Source organism: Acinonyx jubatus, chromosome C1 (genome assembly GCF_027475565.1).
Source record: "Acinonyx jubatus isolate Ajub_Pintada_27869175 chromosome C1, VMU_Ajub_asm_v1.0, whole genome shotgun sequence".
Classification (NCBI taxonomy): Eukaryota; Metazoa; Chordata; class Mammalia; order Carnivora; family Felidae; genus Acinonyx; species Acinonyx jubatus.
This window is the reverse complement of record NC_069381.1, coordinates 69559599-69585386: the sequence shown is the minus strand read 5'-3', so window position 1 is coordinate 69585386 and position 25788 is coordinate 69559599. Positions and strand designations below refer to the sequence as shown.

Here is a 25788-nt window from a genome sequence, read left to right as displayed (position 1 = left end):
CAGATGACAGTTTTGGAATGGAACACCCAAGGAATTCTATAAAGATAGATTACATTTCAGTGAACCGCTTAATCATTGTTTCCTAAATGTCTGGTTTATTTTATAATCCTGTTACAGGTAGCAGCTGAACTATCATTAATTATATTACAAATTCCAGAGATTTGAATCAGTATGGAATGGTTAACTTGTTTTTTTCACATAAAATACATTGCCCTTTCTTTGCACTTGTGAGAGGAAATACTTAAAGAGTTTTGAAGTCGTGGATTAATAAACTTCCTTTCTTTAAAAAAAATTTTTTTTAAATATTTTATTTATTTTTGAGAGAGAGAGACCGAGCGCAAGTGGGGGAAGGGCAGAGAGAGCGGGAGACCTAGAATCCAAAGCAAACTCCAGGCTCCGAGCTGTCAGCACAGAGCCTGACATGGGGCACAAACCCACGAACTGCAAAATCATGACCTGAGCCGAAGTCGGATGCTTGACCGACTGAGCCACCCAGGTGCCCCGGTAGAGTCCCTTTCTTAAATTTGTCTGGAATAAATGGAGGTTCTTGTAGTTACTAAGCTATTCCTTTCTCCTTGGGACCACATCACATAGGCAGAAATATGTCTGTCACCTTCTAAATCAGAAATCAGCAAAAGCATAATGTAGTTTGGCATATCTCTATAAATGGAATACCATGCATCAAAATGATGGCATGAAAGATTTTCATGATATATTGATAAGGGAAAAACTTGGACTATAAAATAGTATTGTTAGTATAGGCATGTATTTAGAAAGTAAAGTGAAAATTATAAATATGCATGCATGGCAGATACTTACACTTTATCAAATGGTGAGCAATACACTATTAAATAGATGACAGTATGCTAGGGGTGGGATTACAGGTGATTTTTCTGTTGTTTGTTTAGCTTCTCTTTATATACTTATAGTTATACTTCCTACAATTGCCAGAGTTGTAAAATGCATACTATCAAGTTTTTTGTCTCTAATGGAATGGATTTGTAAAAGACAATCCTCTTTCAGGACTATTAGCATATTTTTTTAGATCGTCTGTGGTGTTAGGTGGTGGTCATGAATGCTGAGCTGTAGTTTAGAACTCAGCGCATTCTAACAAACCGAGTTAATTAAGTAATTTTCTTAAATACTTGCTATTCCAGTTACATTTTTATAACAACAGCAACAACAAACCCAATAGCAGCAAAGACAAAGACAGGAGCTCCAGCTCTTGGGGTGGTAGCATATTGTATCATGGGTTTCAGGGTACATATAGTTACTGTTACTTCTTATTTTTCATCTTTTTTTTTTTTAGATGTTTATTTATTTTTGAGAGAGAGAAAGAGCATGAGCAGAAGAGGAGCAGAGAGAGACAGGGAGACAAAGAATCAGAAGCAGGCTCCAGGTTCTGAGCTGTCTGCACAGAACCCAACACGGAGCTTGAACTCATGAGCTGTGAGATCATGACCTGAGCCAAAGTCGGACGCTTGACTGACTGAGCCACCCCGGCCTCTCTTTATTTTTTATCTTAATGAAATCCTGGAAATGATGTTGGAAAGAACACTCACAAATAACTCACTTATGCCCAGAATCCTTATATAGTTAGAGAAACTCATAGAGATTAGTCTGCAACTACCTTTAATGGTATCTTCTGAGTTATGCAGTTTTTGGAAATGAAAAATGATAAATTATTGTTTGATCCAGGTAGAAAAAAATAGTTTATTTTTTAGACAGCAATAGACGAATTCATCCAGATCTGAAGTAGTGAAAAGAGGGTACTGATAGTTTCTGTATGCTAAATAAATGCATGAGTATTGCTATATTGGTAGCATGTGTATCTTTTTTGTTACATCATCATTATTATTGTTAATACTGGTCTTCTAATCTCATGTCAGAATGAGTCACTTTTAACTTCCCTGAACTTAAAACCTAGAGCATGGGGTGTTGGGCTGAAAAAGGGCGGGGAGGAGGGGGAGGGCACATAGGCTGACTGAAGATCCTGAGCTAAGGCAGCAGGGGGAAGAGGGCCATGAGAGCAGTCAGTTCCTCGCAACTCCTTGACTTGGAGTGGCGAGAAGGGAGGTGTGACAGTGGTAACTGGGCCATCTAGTATGTGGAGCTTTGAGATTTATTGTAGAGTTTTTCTACTGGTTGGAGATCTTGCATTAATTTAAAAAATAGAAATTGAATATTTACCAACCTACCAACATTTGGCCATTCTCATTGTTTCCTTTGTAAATTTCAGATTAATCGAGCTCCAAGCTTTGGAACGGATCAGAAAATAGACTATGATGTAAAAAGGGGAGTGCTGCTAAATGCATTGAAACTGCTAAACATCAGGTAAAGTCTTTCCTTCATTGTTTGGAAGGTTTCCAGCACATTTGGCCTGGAACAATCACTTGTACATGGGGTTGGCTTGTAACTTTTTCATATTTTGTGTTTTAAATTTCTTGATTCATTCTTCAAACCCATTTAGTGTTTTCTTTTTAAATATCATTTCCTCTCCTCTACATACTGCTTTTCCTTCTCCCTGTATCATGCTCTGAATCTATAGTAAATATGGTTAAATTACAGTGTTGGTATGATTATTCAGTATAGAGTATAAGGTTGAATTGGAGACTACCTGAGGAAAATCTCTAGATTATCTTCCTCACCTTGCAAGAAGAAACTAAAGCAGAGGTCATTCAGCATTCAAGAAGTAAACAACAACAACAACAACAACAACAACCCTCAAACACATGGATTTCCTACCTTTCTGTTCAGAAGTCTTCCCACTATGTCATGCTGCCTGGGTAAACAGAAATGAGATGGTTATTAAGACAGGGTTAACCTTGCCATTGAAAATCATAGGCAGGATTTCCTATTTATTTATTTGTTTATTTATTTATTTATTTATTTATTTATTTATTTATTTATTTTTTAAGGCTGGATAACATTCCATTGTATGTGTATACTACATCATCTTCATCATTCATCTGTTGATGAACATTTAGGTTGCTTCTGTGTCTTGGTTATTGTGAATCATGCTACAGTGAATGTGCGAGTGCAGACATCTCTTTGCATCCTGATTTCAACTCCTTTGGATATATACTCAGAAGTGGAATTGCTGCACTAATATTATGATTAGTGTTATTATTAGCTGGTTGCAGTGTACATGATCATGGATCTCAAATATTGGAATTGCTATTTTGTGGGAAAGCTTTTGGCTCATTATGCAACAAATTTGTTAGAAGTTTAGTTGAAGTGCTTAATGAAGTAGTGAGTCACGTCTGCTTTTATAAGTGTTCAAACAGTGTTTAGGGTGTTGGATTAAAGGACCTCTGAGGTTATTTGAGCCCAGGGATTTTATGCATTCAGTTGATTCCCACTGTCATGTAAAGAACTCTAAATGAGTTGTGGGATGCTTCCAAGCAATTTATTTATTTTAAGTGTTTTCAAGCAGTTAGCAGATGCCTGCATGAGAAGTAGCTTTATATAGAAGGCATTATTGAAAGAAGAGACTGATACATAAATTTGTTTAGAAATTTTCATATGGCCCCTTCTTTTGCTTGATAAAAAAATGATTTGCCTAAATTTAACTGATATTTCAATTACCCTAAAAGAAATGAATAGAAGAGATGTAGAAGGTGAAATTTTTGTTTATTTAGCTTACACAAGTAGTATGCCCATACATGGTTTTAACATTTACTGTTATCGTATAAGTAGGCCTAATGGTTTTTGTTTTTGTTTTTTGTATGTCATTGTCAGTGATGTTACCAATTTAAGACATAACCTATGGGTGTTTTGGTCTTTTTAAAAGTGAGATATATACAGTTCAAACAGTGAGAAATTTCTAGACTTAAAAATAAAGGAGAGTTGGAATTAATTTTCCTTATTTTTCTTTGCCTTGTTCCACGAAGAGAATTTAGTGTAATTCTTAGCATTTACAGCATGTGCTACTGAAGCTTACGTTGCACATGTGCCTTTTCTTCCATCCAGATGGAGTGCTCCATGGACATATAAATGTGTTAGACTTGTATTTCAAATCTGTGCACTTCTTAATACAATGTTTTACTTACAGTATGGCTCCACATACACCCCAAAGTTCATTTTGTGAGACTATTCTTTTACTCTCAAGGAAATCCAGAAGAATGTAGATTGTTCAGAGTATTCTGTCACAAACCCTGGGAGTACAGAACCTCAACTACAGGGAGACCATTATTCAATGGATGATTAGATGAATATGATGTATATGAATATATATGTGTGTGTGTGTGTGTGTGTGTGTGTGTGTGTGTGTGTATTTAATTTTGGAGAGACAGAGAATGCAAGCAGGGGAGAGAGACAGAGGGGTAGAGAAAGAGAATCTTAAGCAGGCTCCATGCTCAGCGTGGAACCTGATGCAGGGCTTGATCCCATGACCCTGGGATTATGACCTGAGCCAAAATCAAGAGTTGGATGCTCAAATGACTGAGCTACCCAGGTGCCCCTGAATATAATAAACATTGATTCATATTCCCACGTTGTCTCTTCTTTTGCTAATTCTCCTCATAGGAATAAGATCAGGGCTTATTTGAATTCCTATGTTTTATATTTTAGGACCAGTGATAAAAGGAGAAACTTGGCCAAACAAAAAGCTGAGGCTCAAAGAAGGCTTTATGGCCAAAATTCAATAAAAAGGCTCTTACCAGGTTCCTCAGACTGGGAACAGCAGAGACATCAGTTAGAGAGGCGGAAAGAAGAGTTGGTATGAAAATTTTAACAACATACCCACAATTTGAATTGCATAATTCATTGGTCAGATTTTATTTGTAAAATTTCTTCATTTTTAGAAAGAGAGACTCGCTCAAGTACGAAAACAGATCTTAAAAGAAGAACATGAAAATCGACATATGGGGAATTATAGGTAACTGTGTTTCCATTTTCTTATAGATGGAAGAAGTAAAGTGTCAAAACAACTGTTCTACATTTTTTAACTTTTAGACTTATTTTGAGCACTGTTTGTTTCATTCTTGCTAGCTAGCTTCCTGGATGTTTATATGAGGTCTTTTAAACCTGATACTATCCTGTGGCCGTATTTGCTTATAATGAAGTATTTTGAGAAAGTCAGGTTTCAGGTCTCCTAGTTTTCTTTCTGTCAGTTCAGAGTGATTGCTCTACTTTGGTTAAACTTAGATGTGTCAGGAACCAGGCAAATAGTGAAAATGTTTGGAGGAGGCAGGTGTGAGACGATCCAGAGGAGCGTGGACTGTGTTGAACTGGAACCCTTCCACGATATCCTTTGACAGGATAAAAGAGGATCCCCCCCTTTTTAAATTCCTTGTGTCCCTGGAAAGACTGCCCCACCTCCCAACCATTAACAGAATTAGGAGGATTTGGGGCCACAGAGCTTCTCACACTCTTAGTAAAACATTCTTTCCTGCCTTAACATCCTCAACAGCAACAATGACAACACATTCCTCTCATTCTACCTTTTACTCTGTTCTCTCCGTCAGAGAGGCAAATTCCACCACCCCAAAAGAGAACCTCAGGATTAATGCCTGCATTCTTGTATGTCAGTAGCCACACTATACATGCACAACTTCCAGATTTTCGCTCATTACCTGCTCACTCTCATGAAGATCTGTATTCCTTCAATATGCCCAGTTGTAATTTTTATCCAACCACTTCACCACAAAAACCCTTATGCTATGCCTTCGGGAGCTTCATTGTGTAATGACCGTTCTCTAGATAAACTTTAATATGCGTAGGTAAACAATGACAATTTGTGAATTTCTTATACCTGCGTTCATTGTTATTTCTAGTACCTAGTAAAATGACTGGCAGAGTAAGTGGTCAAAGAGTATCTATGTAACTGACCTTAACTCTTGTACTACGATAGCTTCTTTTAAACAAGTTGGTTTGTCTGATTTATTGTAGACGAATTTATCCTCCTGAAGATAAAACTCTGCTTGAAAAGTATGAAAATTTGTTGGCTGTTGCCTTTCAGACCTTCCTGTCAGGAAGAGCAGCTTCATTCCAGCGAGAGCTGAATAATCCTTTGAAAAGGATGAAGGTAAAGGAATGAATGTTTATAAAGAGAAAAATGAATGAAGCCAAACAATATGTTTTTAAAAACAACCCACCTTAGTCCCACATATAAAAACATTTTAGTTTTAAGAGGCATTTCCCTTCTATTTTAACCGTTGGTAGCATTTCATAACCAACCAAGTGATTTAATAAATTAGACGTCTAACAGAACAAATTATGTAGCAGAGAATGTTGATATTATATTGTAATATCAACCTATTGTAACATGCCTTCTCACAGAGGCGTGTATATATAACTGAATAAAAAAAATCCATTGAATTAACCTAGTGGTTTGTGATGCTCTTGTTATTTGGATTGTAACTAACATTATACAGTATTTTTCCCTGATATACTGCATAGACCTGGCATATGGGAAGTAATTAAAACACACACACGCATACACACAGAGTAATCTGTTTACCAAAATGTCTATCGGTTTTCTTTTGTAGCATAATAAACCATTTATTTGCTCATATTCTGTACTCCTGGCTAGTGTCAGTTGAGTGGCTCTTTGTTTTGGTTTACTTGGAGTGAATCATATAGTTGCTTTTATCCGGAAGCTTACCTGGGCTGGAAATGCAGGAGGGTTTCACTCCTATGTCTGCTGCCTCAGTTAAGATAGGTGGAACATCTGGGGAGCTGGCTGGATGTTTCTTTCTCTCTACATGGTCTCTCAGCAGGGTACCCAGATCCCATAATATGGTAGCTTGGAGTTCTAAAAGGAAGCATTTCAAGAGGATAAACCCAGTGTGCAAGTGCTAATCAAGCCACTGCTTGCATTGTGCTTGCTAATGTCCCATTGGATAAGTAAGTTTATGTGGACCTATTAAAACTGTTAGTACTTTATATTACTGTCATTTCATTACAATGATAACCTCCATTGCTTGGATACACTGTTATATTGAGTGATTCAAAAGTCATGATAAAGTTTATTATAGATAGATTTTGCTATGGGCTTTTCACTCAAATTCTGCGACAGAAGGATATAAAGCCACTTTCAATCTGGCTACACCTAAAAGACAGAAGCATAAGGAATAATGTCTACTGCAATGTTCTTTTCTTCTAAAAGTGTTTCTTTTGACATATGCAGATATTTCCACCATTAGAATTATATTCTGTGGCCCATTTGCTTTTCTTGATCAAGACATGGGAGACTTTGTTCATTTTCCTTCACCTGTTCTGCACTGTTGTTTGTCTCTCCTGTGGACACAGTGTCTGTTTCATCTTGTCATTACTCTGTTCCACAGCCCCACTTTTTCTGCTAGAAAGCCTAGGGATTTTGGAGCCAGATAGATCTACATTCAAATTCTAGTTGCCCATGCAATAATTTTGTAACCTTAGACTAAACTATTTGATCAATAGTTTCCTCATCACTAATATAGTATTGTTAAAACTATACTTGACAGGTTAGTTGTTAAAATAAAATTGAAGTGAATTAAAGTAGTCTGCGTAAAGTACTTGGCACATAATAAATAGGCTTCAAATCTTAATTCCTGTATTTGGATTCTTCAAAATCTAGTGTAAATGTCACCACTCTGCCTGTCGTATTCCATTGATTTGTGAACCTCTTCTTACACAAATATCATACTGTCTGTAGTACTGTTGCTTTTGACTTTTCTAGGTCCTTTATGCTTCCATATAAATTTTAGAACCCACTTGATTCTAGATTTTGATTAATTTTTATATTACAAAGTGGTTGCTGGGATTTTAATTGGGACTATGAGGAATCTATAAAATAATTACTGGGGAATTAACATCACTGAGTCTTCTGATCCATTAATATGGTATATTTCTCCATTTACTTGAGTCTTTTTTTTTATTTTTTAAAAAAAAAATTTTTTTTTTCAACGTTTATTTATTTTTGGGACAGAGAGAGACAGAGCATGAACGGGGGAGGGGCAGAGAGAGAGGGACACACAGAATCGGAAACAGGCTCCAGGCTCTGAGCCATCAGCCCAGAGCCTGACGCGGGGCTCGAACTCACGGACCGCGAGATCGTGACCTGGCTGAAGTCGGACGCTTAACCGACTGCGCCACCCAGGCGCCCCTTTTTTTTTTTTTAATTTTTTTTTTCAACGTTTATTTATTTTTGGGACAGAGAGAGACAGATACTTGAGTCTTTAATTACTCATCTGTGCTTATAACTTTTGGTATATAATTTTTGCACATGCTGAACTAAATATTTTTTTAAATGTTTAGTTTGAGAGAGAAAGAGTGTGTGAACAAGGGAGGGGCAGAGAGAGAGGGAGAGAGAGAATCCAAAGCAGGCTGTATGCTGTCAGTGCAGAACCTGACATGGGGCTTGATGTCACAAACCTTGAGATCAAGACCGAGCTGAAATCAAGGGTCAGACGCTTAACCAACTGAGTCACCCAGTTGCCCCTAATTAAATTTATTCTTAAGTATTTGATGTTTTTGCTACTATTGTCAATAATACAGTTTTCAATTTTTTCATTTTTAAATTTGCTTCCAGGATGTAAACATATGATTATTTTTGTATGTTGTCCTTATATCTAGTAATTTTTTAGTATTGCATTTTTATTAACAGCCACCTCAAATTAATTTCTGGTTTTAATTTGGTTATTTATTTATATATTTATTATTTATATATTTGGAATATATATTATATATTTGGAAGTTTGTTGCTTAATTTTCATACATTAAACATTTCTAGTTTTATTTTTGTTAAAAATTTCTAGTTGATTTCATTAGTGTAAGAAAACATTCTGATTTCAATATTATAAAATGAATTGATACTTGCTTTAACTCATAGACTACTTATTTTAGTGAATGTTCCAAGTGTACTTGAAAATAATGTGCTGCTACAGGTATTGGCTATAGAGTTTTATACATGTCATTTAAGTAAGTTTGGCTATTAGCGTTGTTCAGATATTCTATATCTTTCCTAATTTTTTTGGCCTACTTGTTCTAGCAGTTACTGAGAGATTGTTAAAACTTCCAACTGTGATTGTGGATTTCGTTTTGTCAATTTTTGGTTCATATACTTTGAAGTTACGAAGGTGTTTCTCTAATTAATTCATTTTTTTAAATTTCTTTGTTATAAAGTGCTCATCTTTCTCTTGTCATATTCTGTGTCTTAAAATTTACTTTCTGTGACTAATGTAGCCGCACTAGTTTCTTTCTTATGGTTACTGTTGGAATGGCATATCTTTTCCATCTATTTATCAACTCATCTCTGTTCTTATATTTAAGATGTCTCTGGTAAATAGCATGTAGTTGGGTCATATTTGCTTTAAAATTCAGTCTGACACTACCTGTGTCTTGATCATTTCACACATTTACTGGAATAGTTGGGCTTGTTTTCTCTCTTACCTTTGTTCTGTATCCCATCTGTTCATTATTCCTTTGATGTTCCCTTTATTCTTTTGGAAAAATCAATTATTTTTTGTTATGTTATTTTGTCTTCTCTTTTGGCTTTTTGTTATATTTTTAGCATAATGTTTATAAAAGAAATTACAACATACATTCTTTCATTATAATAATCAACCTTGAATTAAGGACCATAACAATTTCATTTCATTTAGTGACTCCCTCTGACTTTGTGCTGTTAACATATATTTTACTTTTACATATGTTATAAACCTTAAAATACGTTGTTGTTAGTGTTGTCTAAGCAATTAGTGGTCTTTAATAGTTTTCTAACTAGCTTTTCCTATTTATTCACATTTATACCCTTTCTTGTATTCTTCATTTTTTCATGCAGATCCATGCCTCTAACAAGGGTTATCTGTCTTCAGTTTGAAGAAACTTACTTTAGTACTTCATATTCCTTCATATTCCTTTTATTTTATTTTATTTTTTTAATAGAAGAAAATTTGGCATACAACATTGTGTAAAGACACATTTACATATTTAATATGAGCCTAGAGCCCAATTCAGACTCTGTCTCCCTCTCTCACTGCCCCTCCCCCACTTGCGGGTGTGCACATGCTCTTTCTCTCTCCCCTTCAAAAATAGACATTAAAAAAATATTTAAAAAAATTATAAGACATTAAAAATAACAGGAAAAAGTGACCCATAATAAAAAGGAAAAAACACTTTAAAAAGCAGGTCTATAAATGATCTCCATGTTAAAATTAACATACAAGGATTTTAAAATAAATACTACACACGTATTAAAGAAAATATACATATAAATAAAATTGATTAAAAATGAATAAAATGAATGGAAGATGCAGAATTTCAACAGAGAAATGAAATTTCAAAAACAATTGAAAATATTTTTTCAAAATACAATCAAATACTGAGCTGAAAAATACAATAAAAAATTAAGAAACGACCAGATAGGCTTATTGCAGACTGGGCAGAGCAAAGATATATCAGTTAGAAATTATCCAAACTGAAGCACACAAAAAGATAAAAAAAGGAAAAACAGAACAGAGTTTCAAAGTTAGATGGAATGCTGTCCAATGATCTAATATACATGTAATTAGAGTCCCATAAAGAGACAAATACAAAATAATGAAGCAGAAATATCTGAAGAAATAATGGAGGAAAATTCTCCAAAACCAATAGGATACATTAATCCAGAGCTTCAGGAAATTGAGAAAATTACAAGGAGAATTCATATAAAGAAAACTACATGGATGCATGTGTAGCATAAGTGTGGTGGTGATTAATTTTCTCCTTTTATTTTTGGTCTGAAATTGTCTTTCATTTTGCCTTCTTTCTTAAATGGTTGTTTGGGTATAGAATTCTATCTTGGCAGGCTTTTTTTTTCTTTCAGCACTTTTATAGATGTCTTCTGGTTTCTATTGTTTCTATTCAGAAATCAACCATCATTATTCTTGTTTTCCTTCTGGATGTAATACATCTTTTTTCCCCAGCTGCTTTTTTTTTTTTTTTTTCTCACTCACTCAACATTTTTACTTTGATGTGTCCATGTGTCACTTTTTCCTGTTATTTTTAATGTCTTATAATTTTTTAAAATATTTTTTTAGTGTTTATTTTTGAAGTGGAGAGGGAGGGAGAGAGTGCGCACGTGAGCTGGGGAGGGGCAGTGAGAGGGAGACACAGAGTGAATTGGGCTCTAGGCTCACAGAGTGAATTGGGCTCTAGGCTCATATTAAATATGTAAATGTGTCTTTACACAATGTTGTATGCCAAATTTGTTTCTATAAAATGAAGTAAAGTAAAGTAAATAAAATACAAGTTGAACTAGGTCCATGCTGGGTTGTAGTAGTTTTATTAGCTTTTTGTTTCAAATGCGTCAAGGATAGACGTCACTTATTGATTGTTATAGACCTCATTCTCTATCAGTATCTAAAATCTGTAAGGTTGCAGAGGAGTAGCACTGACTTTTACATACCTCTATCCTCCTACTCCACTACATATTCACTAAAATTGCTGTCAGAGAGACCCAGCTCTGTGGGGCTCCTCTAGATGTTACACTAGCCCACATGACCATCGAAAACTCTGTTGGATTCTCTTTATCCCACTAGAATCTCTCTGTCTATTATAGACATGGTCTCTGCCCTTCTGTGTGCAGACTAGACAAATGATCCCAAAGTAGAAAGTGGCTACTCATGTCTGCTTACCTACAAGAACTTTCCCCCCTCTGGTATTCAGTTTCTTTTACATTCCTTTTAAACCACAGCTTTCTGATGTCTTTAAAAAAATGTGATTGTTTAATTTATCTGTCTTTTTCTAGCTGCTATAATGAAAGTATTAGCTATTATGACCTTTTTTCTCTTAAGCAGAAATAGAACTCTGTGAGTTTCTTTTTCATTATCTTGTGTTGCTGTCATTGGATTTCATTGTAGGATTATTATTTAATCAAAACATTATAACAAAAGTATTTTGGTATTTTAATAGCTAAATTTTATTGGATTGGGATGAAGAGTAACTTATTTTACAAATTTCCATTGTACCATGAGATTTCTATATTTTCAAAAACCTTTTTTTAAGGGACACTGAAATATGTCATAATACATAAGTGAAGATATGATATATTTATAGGTTGAATAAATAACTCAAAGAAACCATAAATTATACCTCTTTCAGTGTAGGTATTATATCATATTTCTCTGGTTTGCTCAAACATCTACTTCAGTATATGGTTTTATAACTTTTCCCTTTGACTTTAAAATGACTCTAGAAGAGCGTAAGAGAAGATACTATGCCCATAGAATGAAAACTTTTGATAAAGATACTCTTTCATAAAGATACTCTTGAGCAATACTTAAAATAGTTAAATAGTTAAAATAGTTAAAATTTTGAAAGAATTTTCGTTAAATTGTGTCCATTAACCAAATACTAACATTAGATTGTTCTAAATGAAATTATTAGGCCAATCATCAATTTTCTGCCTGAAGTTGTAATATTATTTTGCACTAATTAAATAGAAATAATTGAAGAAATTGTGCTTTGGAAACTAGAGTGTACTTTTAGAAATTTTAAAATGTTCAATAGGCTAATTTATTGAAGTATTGTACTCTAAGATTTTAGTAGTGTACTAGAACCTAAGGATACATTTATTTATGATATTAATACATTATAGATTTCAGGTATGTATTTTTTATATTGCCAGATTTTAGTGAAGTTTTCTTCAAGAGATTTTTTCCATGACCCTTTATTTCTCCTTTGATCTGAGCAATCTTCATTTAATAGTTCTAGGACTCTTTGTTGTACACTATTTTATGGAGATTAATGAACTTGGAAAAATTCTAGAGTTCATTAGTGACCACAATTTTAATTTGTTTTTAAGGAGGAAGATATTTTAGATCTTCTGGAACAATGTGAAATTGACGATGAAAAACTGATGGGCAAAACTGTCAAGCCTCGAGGACCAAAGGTACAGTACCTCTACATTCTTGTTTCCCTCATTTTTTTTAATAGTTTCCCTCATTTTTTTATTCTTTCCCTAATGCTAGTGAAAACCCTATAAATTAGGGCCAAGAGGGACTTAGAACTAGTACCTTTATTCTATATTCTGTATTACGTTTTTCTCATATCCTAGACTTACAATGATGAGAGATGTGTAGCATTATAGATAAGGCAAATCATGACTCTGGAGATCCTCATGGGAAGCCCCACTTATTGTTGACCCGGCAACATTGAAATTGTGTTCGTTAAAATAGGTATGGTTTCTAGGAATAAACAGGAAGCTGTCATGCAGGCAGAAATGAGCAGGTGGTTGCTTTACCTTCATCTTCTCTTTAGTGATGATAGCTACATGCTATTTTTTTTTTTCATATGTCAAAGTCCTTGCTAGTAGAGTAGGAAAATATTGAGTTTGTAAAATCTTGGAAACATTTTTTATTTTTTTAAAATATGTTTTTTGTGTTTTTAGTTTATATTTCTGTAATACAAAGCTATCTCTATGTCCTTACACACATCAGCATGCTCTGTCATGTTTTCATGCTTTTTTCATGCCTCTGGAATGCCTTCCTATTTAAAAAAATCGTTCATTACTCGACTGATTAGAGATCCCCTTCTAATCTAGCTGACCCCTTGCTGCCTCTGTGTAATCTTCCCTCACTCCCCTAGTTAGACTTCCTTCTTCTGCTTCTTCTGCTGTGCCACAAGTAACACTTCGTAGAGCAGCTGTGACAGTTGTGTGCATATTCATATTTAGTATGAATTTGTAAGTTCTTTGAGGGTAGGAAGCGTGTTGTCATTTTTATACCTCTAGCACCTAGTACAGGGTCTGGTACTTAGAAGGTTGTCAAAAACCATTAGTTAAATTTGTTGAATGTGTCCACCAAAACCTTATTGGCTGGTGGAAGAAAAAATAGGTGCACCAAAACCCACGTATATTGTGGCAAGTGGTGTAATAAAGGGAGAGGAAAGGGCGACACTAACGTAGAGAAGGATTGGTAGACTATGAATGGCCTCGTAAAGGAAATGCCAATTAAACTCGGTCTTGAAAAATGAGTAATGCTTTAATCTTTTACAAGCAGGAGAAGGAGGGGCACCTGGGTGGCTCACTCCGTCGGTTAACCATCTGACTGGCTCTGGTCATGATTTCACGGTTCGTGAGTTCAAGCCCCACGTCAGGCTCTGTGCTATGAGCACAGAGTCTGCTTTGGATCTTCTGTCCCCCTCTCTTTCTCTGCCCCTCCCCTGCTCGTGCTATCTCTATCTCTCTCGCTCTCTCTCTCTCAAAAATTAAATAAACATTAAAAAAAAAAAGAGCAGGAGAAGGATGTTCAGGGTAGAGGAAATATTTAAGGCAAGGACATGGAGGTGTGACATTGCATAGAGTATTGGAAAGAAAAGAAAGAATTTGGAATGACTCAAATGGAAGATTCCTGAGGAGTAAAACAGTGCAAGATGAATCTGGTGAAAAATATGTATCCGGTGGACAGCAGAGACCTTGGATCTTAGGCACCATTCTTCTGAAATATATACTTTATACTGAAGAATTGTGGAAGATGTTGTTGATAATGCCTTTGGAACAGATATATTTTAGAGTATCTGTAAAAGTGAATAGTTTTTAAACTTTATGTATTAATTATTGCAATTCAGCAAACCAGTTATGAGACAACTCGGGGACACAATATTTATGTTAGAACGACAAATGCAAAGGCCCTGAGACAGCCTTCTACTGTCATATTTTTCTTTGCCTCATCAAATAAGGCTTCTCATTCAAATAAAAATAGAAGCTCCTGGAGGGCAGAATTCATATGATGTATTTTTTTCAACCCCTCTTATTTCTAGGCAAGTGGTGGAAATTAACTGTATTTGTTGAAATGAAATGGTTGGTTTCTGTAGTTATTAATATCAGTAATATTTCCAAGTGGTTGAAAGCTGCATAATCGGTCTGAAGTAAAAGCATTTTTATAACTTTTAACTTTATGTACACTGAGGGTCTGGGCTGAGCCAAACTTCAAAGCAGGCTTTCCTTTTTAGAGGGATGACATCACAGGGATGCCTGGGTGGCTCAGTCGGTTAAGCCTCCAACTTGGGCTCAGGTCATGATCTTGCGGTTTGAGTTCGAGCCCCACATCAGGCTCTGTGCTGACAGCTCAGAGCCTGGAGCCTGCTTCGGATTCTGTGTCTCCCTCTGCCCCTCCCCTGCTCACACTCTGACTCTCTCTGTCTTTCAATAATAAAAAAACGTTAAAAAAAATTTTTTTAAAGGGATGATATCACATGCTACACATTAATTTCCAGTGTGTTTATAGTAGAAGAATAATTGAAGATAGTGCAGGTTAAATGAAATGCGTACTAGGAAAAATAATAATTTTCCCTTATTTGAGAAACTAAGAAATATTAATTAATGATATAAATAATAAATACTACATAAAGTATTAGCTATTAGCATTGTTCTTTTTTTTTTTCAGCTGAGTGGTAGGGACATAAATATTTGTTTCACTAATCTTTCTGCTATTTATATATTTTTATGTCTGATCCAATTCATAATAAAATTGGACATAAAACTAAGTAGTATGGTTTGCGTCCTAAGTCAATGCCACTTTACAGATTCCATTTTGTAATTGAGGCACTGTTCAAACTTTATGCTGCTATGACTTCTTATGAATTATTGCTTGAACAGTGTGTTGGTCAAAAAGTCCCAAGTGCACATATGACACAAAGGTTCAGCTGTCTGCTTCCCCTTGTGATTCTTTATAGGATCAAATAACTCATTACATAGTCAGCTCTTTAAGAAACCTTAAAGCTGTTTGCCTACATGAAAGAGGGCATTACTAGCAAGCCCGGTCGTGCCAGTGTTTCTTCTGGTTCTGTGAGACTTCTGAAGAAACGTGTTTCCTGTAGAATCCATATTCCCCAGGACTGTCAGAATGTTTGATGATTGTGTACTAGTCAGTGTTTGCATATATATCTCTCTGAACATTGCCAGTGCTCAGTAAATATTAGACTATCAAAAAGAAAGCATACTTTGAAATACAGGTTGGTACCTTAGCGTATGAAATTACTTTCCTGCTTTTGTTATTTTTCATCCTGTGGAAAGGCAGTAACTTTAAGAGGATCACGCTTTGGCTCACTGTGTATTCCAGGCACTTCATGAAATGCTATTTCTCTCTTTATCTTTCATCCTACACTGATGCACAAGAAGATATACCTTGATATTTCAGTGAAATCCCATGGTAACCAAGGATTTCATTATGGTGTATGCTAACATCAAAGCATTTTTGTTTAACAGAGAACAAGAATCTAGTATACAACTACAGGCACCTTTCCCAGCAGGAGTAAGAGGCATATGGTTTGTATAATAAATAGTCTCCTAAAATGACTAAGTCAGAAAAATGTCTTGTTCTTGGTTGTGCACATTCTTTCTGAAGTGAAGCTGTCCCACTTTCCTTTTATTCCTTCGGCTGGCATCATTGGAGACATATTGATTGGGAGGTTGGGAGACAAGTAATTCTAATGGAGATTTTGGAACATAATACCATTTTGAATCATTACAGATTTTCCCTTCTTCTTGGCACCTGTCCTCCAAAAATTCATGGCATATTGATTTTTACATTATATTATTATTATTTTTTTTTTATGTAGCATGGGCAGTGAAAAGCAGTGTTACTCCATTATGGCCATACCTATATGTCATAGTTAGAAATCCTATGAGAAAAGACAGGAATTGTTCATGAGCAATATGGAAAGTAGATAATTAACTAAAAATGTTTATTTGTGAAAATATCCACAGCAAATTAGACATGTGAGGAATACCTTGCTTCTTGTTACACATTATCTGAGTGGATAGGCTCATAGACTCTGTTTTATGATGTGACCTTACTCGACTTACAGTGATTTATGTTACTTTACTTATAGTGGTTTAACTGGCTGCTGCTTTCTTACCCTTTTTTGCCTCTCTTCCCCTTGCCTCTCTCCTTCTCTCTCAGAAGCAACATACATTCACACACACAATTATTGAGTGACTCTGAACATCAGTGGTACAATAAAAGTACATCTTCGTGTTTTGATGAGTACTAAGTCATCTCTTTGTATGGAATGAAGAAAAGTGGTTATGCAGAATGATTACGTTTCCGATTTTTATATTTTCATATCAAATATTTTCTTTTATTTTGTTATTCTGTGTGAATACTCTGGTCATTTATTCAAATCATGCAGAAACAGCATTCTCCTCGTTATGACTGAACTGTATCGTTTAAGAAGGAATATTTTGCAGAAACGAACAATTAGTGAATAGCACTGTAGCAGTCATACTTGGGGGATTATCAGGCTTTTGTGAAAAGCAGCAGGCATAAACAGGAAATTAAAAATAGTAGCTAATCATGCTAATAGTTTGTAAATTTTTTGAATTCTAACAGAATAACACATTTCCCTCTATTTTAGCCTCTGTCCTCCATGCCTGAGAGCTCTGAGGTAATGAGAAGACAGAAATACTATAGCAGTGACAGCAGTTATGACAGTAGCAGCAGCTCTTCGGAATCAGATGACAATGAAAAGGAAGAGTACCAAAATAAGAAAAGAGAAAAACAAGTTACGTATGACCTTAAACAGTCCAACCACTACAAGTTAATTCAACAATCCAGTAAGTTAATTTCTTCTAATTTAGTTATATGAAGAATTATGGAACTGAAATTACTGAACTCAATAAAAGACCTTGGGCCAAATGAACCCTTGTCGTGTGTGAGGAGACCTGGATTCTATCCCGCTTCCTTCCCTAACCGGACCTGGGCACAACCCACAATCCCTTTCCGGCTCTGTAGATAGAAAACAAAAGGTTTGAGTCAAGGATCTCTTACAGGCCATTGTCTTATATTTTATAGTTTTTGTTAAGTGCTAGATTTTTGCATGGATTTTATAAAACGTGCCTCATGGCTGCTAATCTGCTAATTCATTCTCTTTTAAGGGAGAATTCTCTTTTAATTCATACTCTTTTAAGACAGTGTGTTCTCTCATTCCATTCCCCATTTTCCCTTCCTCCTGGTCACCCATTTTAGTTTATATTCTCACCTATAAAAATGTGTATCTCTCTAGGCATTTGACTTGATCATCAATTCTGTGAGCCCACAGAATTGTGAAATAGTTAAAGTTTTGTTCCCTCATTTCCATCAGGGCTAAACACTTATGTGAGGGCTTTTGGGTTGCAGCAAGTATTCAGGAGAGTAGCCAACCAGCTGCTGTGTTGTCTTCTTTCTGGTTTCCTCTTTTCTCTTTCTTCTTTTATTTCTTTTCACATTTTCTCTCTCCTCCATTCTGTCGTTCATTCCTTCCTTGATTTCAGAGGTGTCCACAATTCTTCTTTCATTCCCAAATGTCCAGTGTGGTATTGGTCTTTTCCCAGGCTCATTGGATTCTCCAGTGCAGGGCTTTTCTTAACTCCCATCTCTGCTGTCTCTCCCTTGTTCTCTGTTGTCCCAGGGCGCTACTAAAGGGACCAGTTCAATCATGCAGTAAACACAACTGTGAGCCTTTGTTGATCTCCAGCAATGGTTTGTTTAATATGTTATTTCTCTGGTATCGAGTGGATTTTAAACCTGGCCTTCCATACTTTGGCACATAACATAAGGAATACAGCACAAACATGAAAATGTTTAATTATTCTTTTACCAAATTACCATGAAGATTTTTAATGGTCTTTCTTTTCTTTTTCCTTTACTTTCTTTTACTGAATTATTCCATAAATATACATGCTAATATATGTCCTGTCTTTGAGAGTTTATGTGTTTGGAGGGAACATAATGCATTATGTTCCATTTCATTTATTTAATTACTCATTTAAGATGTTTATTGAGCACTTGTTCTAGAGTTTGCAAGCTATTTTATCAATTACTTCCTTTTTTTTCTTAAAGACACCTTAAGTACTTTCAATATGTCTATACGTAAGGAGGGCTCTGTTTCTCTTTTGGAAGCTGACATTGTCCTGCCTAGATTTCATCAGTTTTTTTTAAGCCCTCTTCAGTTGCTTAAGGTGTGCATTCCTAAGAGCATGAGCCGACAGAGGATAGCGTAGAGAATATGTTGCTAGGATTTCTATAGCTCTGAGAGTGTTCTTTGTTCTCAGACCAACAGGCTAGTAAATTGAGATCAGAAAAATAGTGTATTAAAAATGTTTTTAAGTGTGAATTCACATTTGAAACATAGCTTAATTCAGTTACATATCTTTTTCTTTATTAGTTATATTTTATTTTTATAGTCATTAGGAATTACCTCAAAGGTTTAAATTTGTTTTGTATTCTGTCTTTAATATTACACTAGGGAATAGCCACAAACGCTCCTTGAGGCTTCTCTCCAAAGTAATGCTAATGACAGAGGACAAAATCCAGATTATGTGTAACATTTGTTAACTTAGGAAATTCAAACTTGCTATAGTTTCAGAGATATATTTTGGGTCGATATAAGATGTTCATAAATGAAAAATGATATGAAATATTTTCTCACATAATTTGTGTATGCAAGTTATAACCATTTTTGGTTTATCTACTTATTGGCATGTCTAGTGATTTAATTATTCTGTCTGAATTTCCAGTGTGTGCAGAGGAAAAATGGGAATCTGTGGTGATTCAAGAGAAAGGATATTTTTCCTTCTGCACCTGTGATCAGGTTATACAGGTCCAAACTGTCACCTTAAGCCCTCAAAGAGAGCAGGACCAAGGCGTAGGAGTAGCACACACTTTTGTGTGTTTTCTTGGTAGAAGGTTGAGCAGTGGTGTGTTTTCCACGCAGCCCTTTTCTAGAAGCATAGTCCTTTCCAAAAAAAGATACGACTTTCAGGTTCAGAAGAAAGTTAATAGTTAGAAAAAATGGAAGTTTTTTTTTTTAAAAAACCTTTTATAATAAGCTTTAACGAGTATACTTTTTTGTACTTTCCAGAACTACATGGTTTTAGGCTTATCGTGTACTCAAAATATCCATTAGAAATACATCCCTAAATATAAGGTTTATGTCCATTGCCTTTATAAAGGTTTAAATTTTTTTCAACAGCTAATGAAGAGAATTATTTGGGTATTCAACCTGCCTTCATGTGAGATTTATTAAATTATTTAATTAGTGAAGACTGATATATTCCCCAAGCAGAGAGAAAATATAGAACAGAGGGTATAAAGAATATATGAACTAAAAAGGATATAAATGTATACTATTGAGTGATATTCTATTTCCCTGTGTGAGGAATCAAAATTTACCTGGAACAGTTGGTTCTCTTTCATAAATGGTCTCAATATGCATTGGGGAAGATATTCTATGGTTTTCCCTAGTTTGTTCTGATAATCCTCTAGATCCAGACATTTTTTTTCTTGACTTAAATCTTTACTATGGGAATTTAAACCTATTTTTTTTTCCTGTCCTGTGAATAAGAAGACTATCTGTCTAGTCCCACTCTTGTAATAACCAATTATATACTTAAACTCCATTAGGATAATCTTTATGTTTTTCTTCTGTTTTATTTATTTATTTTTTTCATGGTTTCTGAAATATAACATCCATTTATCCTGGCCACTCTCTAGACTCCTTTGCATCCCTCCCTATGAATCTTGCTATAAAGTATTCTATTTTTAACCTATACACAGATTATTCTAATAAATTGTCAGTCTAATCCAAAGATAGTAGATGGCATAATGCTTTAGAAAGAGGGAGGACACTGATGTTATGTAGGTCAGGACTTAAACCTGAGCTTTGCCACTTTCTCATCATGTGGCCTTGAGAAAGTTCTTCCTCTGAACCTCCAGGGGATGGAGATTCCTACTTTAGAGGGTTTCTGTGAGGATTAAGATAAAAGTGTATCACCAGGCAAGATGCCTGGCTTATAGAAGATGCTCCATTAATGTTAGTTTTCCTTCCTTCTGGTTCTTTTATGTCACATTTCAAGAACAGAACTGTTTAAGAATTGTTCTCATGGTTGCCATTCTTCATACATGACAGGGGTTCTGCACCAAATTTACTGTTTATATTGAAGAATTAACTTCAAACTCATATTCTCATGATGATGTCTATGTTTTTTACATTTATGGCCATCCTGCTACCATGTGGTCTAATTGTTAGTTTAAATAAACTCAATGAAGTGGGAAACTTCTAACTCGCTACTGTACTATCATCCCTCTTCTCCATCATAATAGGCTCTATTAGGCGTTCAGTCAGTTGCCCTCGGTCCATCTCTTCTCAATCACCTTCCAGTGCAGACAACCGGCCGTTTTCTGCTCAACAAATGATATCAGCATCCCGGCCGGCTTCAGGGTCTCGGTCGCATTCCTTAAACCGTGCTTCCTCCTACATGAGGCATCTGCCTCACACTAATGAAGCCAGCTCTACTAACTCTCAGATGGTAAGTCATCTATTTCACTCCGAGATTACAGGAAGCACTACACTCAGGATTTAGGTGGTAAAGGGATCAGTGGAGAGGAGGACAGGTTGAACCTCAGATCCTTTCTATAATTCAACTCATGGTCTTCTGGAATTTGAGTTATTCATCCAACTTAGCCTATAACTTAGTATGAGTTCTTCAAAAGCAGACTCTACTATATCATAGAACTTGAGGATGGACACTGAGAATAATGTTTTATTCCATTTGCTGATGGTCTAGGGTAATTTTGTTGAAAATCATCTGAGTAAATGTATCACCTTGCAGTGTATTGTGCAGTATATATGTAAATTTGGGGGAATTTGTTGGATAGTAAATTTTCCTTAATGGGATGATTGATTAATAGGTTAAAAAAAACAAACCATTGATAACTTATCCTTAGGCTACTGAAGTATAACATAGTTCATAATGTTTTCTTCATGTTAACATACAGCATATTCCCTCCTTAGCACAAATCCCAGAGATTCAGTGTTAAGGAGGTCAGTGAACTTATTTTGCAACCAGGCGTAGTTGTAGGTGCTCAAATAGATATCTCAAGGCACCTACACATAGGCCAGGGATTTATTTGTTTATTTAATGTGGATTATGTTCCCAAAGAGAAAAGTCTAGAAAGTATAAATGGATGAATTTCATTTGGTAACTATCAATAATTATTTTTTCTAATCAAGAATTGCATAAGGTATATGGAACAAATGGAACCGACTAGGAAGTCTTTTTTAAACACTTACATTTTATTTTAGTGTTTTGTGCTAAATAAACTACAACTGTGTGGAAGTGTGAAAGACATTCTTGGAAAATCATATCCATTTAATCCTAAGAATAAATGTAAAAAAAATTTTTTCTTTTTGTTATTTTTTTTAATTAAAAGTGCATCATTTTTACCTAGAAATATCTTTCAGATTATAGTGGCACAATGAAATAAGACCCCCTCCAAATATCTGTATTCTTTCAAATTTAAGAGTGAGTCTTTGCGGCAACCGAGAACAAAGGAACAAGAAGACCATCTAACAAGTCAGACCTTATTTGTCCTCAAGGACATGAAGATCCGGTTTCCAGGAAAATCAGATGCAGAATCATTACTTCTGATAGAAGATGTGAGTATTTAATGTATGAAATTCCAAGGTGGTTGCACCTTTTTATTGTTCTTCTTAAAATATTAAAATTTATTTCCTGATAGCATCATTCTGAATGTCATGGTAAACTTAATGTTGTTTTCAACCTCCACAAGCTTTAGAAAATACAGGGGTTATTTTAATTTTTATGATTTATGAGCAGTGAGATCACCATATCAATAAAGCAGAATATCTTTTAGCGTATAGTCCTGTTTTAATATTAAAATGATGAAATTGCCTCATAAGTGAGAATAATTAGTGTTAAATAATTACTGTTCGTAATGATGAAAAAAATACCAAGTTAAGCCTCCTTCTGTAAAGATTTAGAAGGATCTAACATGGAAGGAATTGTAATGAAAAAAGTAGGGCCCTCAGTATAAAATATCAAGAATATTTGAATGTGGCTCCTTGAATGGTTTTGGTTTTGGTCAGATTTTGAAATGGCTTATGTTGGGGGTTTTTCTTGTTATAAACACATTTGCACCACCCAGTGGAACATTCTAAAATGACACAGTCCTAAAATTCATATTAAAGTCAAGGGCTTTTACTTACTTCTATTTTAGAAAGAATGTCCAACTTTTAGATATTTCTGGTGAAAGAGCATTTCTTCAGTCACAGATTAATTTCATTTAAACATCTATTTCAAATTGACATGCTTAGATAATCCCCCAGTAACAGAAGACTGTTTTCTGGTTTCCCTGTTCTGTTTGATTTAGTTTTGGTTTTGGTGGGTTTTTGTTTTTTGGGTTTTTTGTTGTTGTTTTGCTGTTGTTGTTGTTCCAGAGAAGAAGACACCATCTAGTGGCCAATTGTAGGATAAGAACCACAACAATGCACTTGGCCTTTTTCATGTTTCAGCATTACTTTAGACCTATCTAAAGGAACTGTCTAGAAACAAACAAAATAATAATAAAAATTTAACTTTCTTAGCTAAAAAATTAATAGTGGCAATTTCTATTTTGTAATCATGACATAGTTATAAGCAAAACCCCCCAAGTATTATTCATTGTATTGTTATATATATATTTTAAAAAGTGAAAATGATATCTTGCTTACAAAGATATTTGTTACATTGAGGAAAAAGGAGGAAAAGTGAACATTAATTATAAAGATTTATGTACATTTGTTTTTATTTACATATTAATCTTATTCAATCAAGTTCTGGGTAAAAACAAAGTTTTTGTACATAAATTTTACTTAGAGATATTAGCTACATACCATCCTTTTGAATTAGGTAGAAGAAAAATTAGATAGAGAGTAGAACTAATATTTGTGGCTGATGTGATTCTTTTATAAAGAATATATATGGGCTTATAGGGACACCTGGGTGGCTCAGTTGTTTAAACATCCAACTCTTGATTTTGGCTCAGGTCATGATCTTGCAGCTGTGCGATCGACCCCACATCCAGCTCCATGCTGGGAATGGAGTCTGCTTAAGATTCTGTCTTTCCCTCTCCCTCTGCCCTTCCCCCGTGCATATGCACTATCAAAACAACAAACAAAAAACCAAGAAAACAAAAAATAGAGAGTATAAATAAAATGTAACGAATAATTCTATAAGACATTAGACTGTTTACTATATGTTCACCATACACAGCAAATATTTTAATCTGTTTGCTACAGTATATATTACTGGAATATATATTTAGAAATTTTGAAGCTTTGTACCAATAAAAACCCAATAAACAAAACAAAGGGATAATAGATTATATATGGGCTATCTTTTAATGTGTTGTTCAATATTCTGTTACTATGGGTGCTGTGTAAATAGAGCTCTTAAAATTAAAATGGAAAATCTGTGTTTTGGGCTTCTTCCCAAATCTTATGTACCTCAAGACATTTGACTTTCATTTATTAGAGACTGTGTGCTTTTAACAGCAAAAAAGAGAAAACTTTGGATTCAGATGGCATGTCTTTATGAAAGTAAACATTCTTTGTTGCAAGTAATATTACAGTGCTTCCGTTTCACAAATTAATAATATTGGTTTCACCCCATTTATTTCTCTTTTGTTACTTTTTTTTTGGGGGGGGGGACAGAGAGAGACAGAGCACGAACGGGGGATGGGCAGAGAGAGAGGGAGACACAGAATCAGAAACAGGCTCCAGGCTCTGAGCCATCAGCCCAGAGCCTGATGCGGGGCTCGAACTCACGGACCGCGAGATTGTGACCTGGCTGAAGTCGGACGCTTAACCGACTGCGCCACCCAGGCGCCCCTCTCTTTTTGTTACTTTTAAGGAAAATTTTAGATTAAGTTTCTTAATCTTTCTCTCCCAAAACAGATCATTGATAACTGGAGGTATCATAAAACAAAAGTGGCTTCATATTGGCTCATAAAATTGGACTCTGTAAAACAACGAAAAGTGAGTAATTCCAAAAATAGTTTTGCCCTTTGGGATTATGTATTAAGATCATTCATCCATATCCATAATCAAGCTATATACATCTTCATTTGTTTACTCATTTCTTCCACAAATATTTGTTGCACACCTACTGTGTTTCGGGCACTGTTCTAGGTTCTGAGGATAAAAAAAGTGAATTTAAAACAAACCCCGTGGTCTGATAGAGCTTATATTTTAGTTCAGGTGTTTGATAATAAACAATATATAATAAAATGAAGGGCAATTCTACTGGGTAAATACATGAAGTAGGGTAAGTACCTGAAGAAAAATAAATCAGAGTGAAAAAAAGAAAGAAGGAACATGGGAGCAGAGACCTTAATGAAATGCTACTATGCAGATAACTGCAGTTACAATGTATCAATCAGGCAGAGGGAAGAGCAGATACAGAGGGCCTGTGGTGGATGTTAGCTTGAGGTGTCCCTGAAGCATAGAAGGACCATTTTATTCCCTTATTTATAGGATCATTGGCTTGTGTTGGTCAAGAGTGAGTGAGGGGTGGTGAACGCTAAAGTTGGGTATATGGGCAAGGGTCAGATCACAACTTCATGGGCTATCTAAAGACTTTGGATTTTATTCCAAGTAAGGGGAAGCCACTGAAAATTTTGAGCAGAAGAGGTATACAGTCCATGTACTTTTTGTAATCTAGAAGATGGAAAACTGTAGGTAAGTTGATAATTAAAATGAAATAGGCCAGAAGCAGATTAAAGTATTTATAAGATACCTATAAATAAATACTTATTTATAAATACTTATAAAGTGTTTATATAATATACTTATAATACATGATAAATGTGACATTTTAAAGACTTGAAGAAATGACATTTTCCCCCCAAAATGATACTGAAGCAATTGGCTACCTCTTTGTAAGAAAATTAAGTCAGAGCCTTATCTCTCACCATATGCAAAAATAAATTGCAGATAGACTGCAGTTTATATGTAAAAAAAGGAAAATATTAAAAGTTTTAAGGAAAAGGATATGTTTATGAC

General features: G+C 35.0%; 1 protein-coding gene across 5 annotated transcripts in view; it reads left to right on the top strand.

The window, feature by feature from the left end:
- The window catches only part of TTLL7 (tubulin tyrosine ligase like 7), a 141846-nt gene that overhangs the window by 75011 nt on the left and 41047 nt on the right, over positions 1-25788 (top strand). For all 5 annotated transcript variants that reach the window (XR_008295008.1, XR_003420084.2, XM_015070415.3 and 2 more), the window contains 9 exons: positions 2240-2334; positions 4573-4720; positions 4806-4879; positions 5893-6028; positions 12770-12856; positions 17323-17521; positions 21048-21253; positions 22249-22383; positions 24682-24762. Coding sequence is in view for 3 of the 5 variants with exons in the window: in XM_015070415.3 (XP_014925901.2) it covers positions 2240-2334; positions 4573-4720; positions 4806-4879; positions 5893-6028; positions 12770-12856; positions 17323-17521; positions 21048-21253; positions 22249-22383; positions 24682-24762 (1161 nt within the window). In the remaining 2 variants the exon portion in view is untranslated. The remainder of the gene's footprint in view (positions 1-2239; positions 2335-4572; positions 4721-4805; positions 4880-5892; positions 6029-12769; positions 12857-17322; positions 17522-21047; positions 21254-22248; positions 22384-24681; positions 24763-25788) is intronic.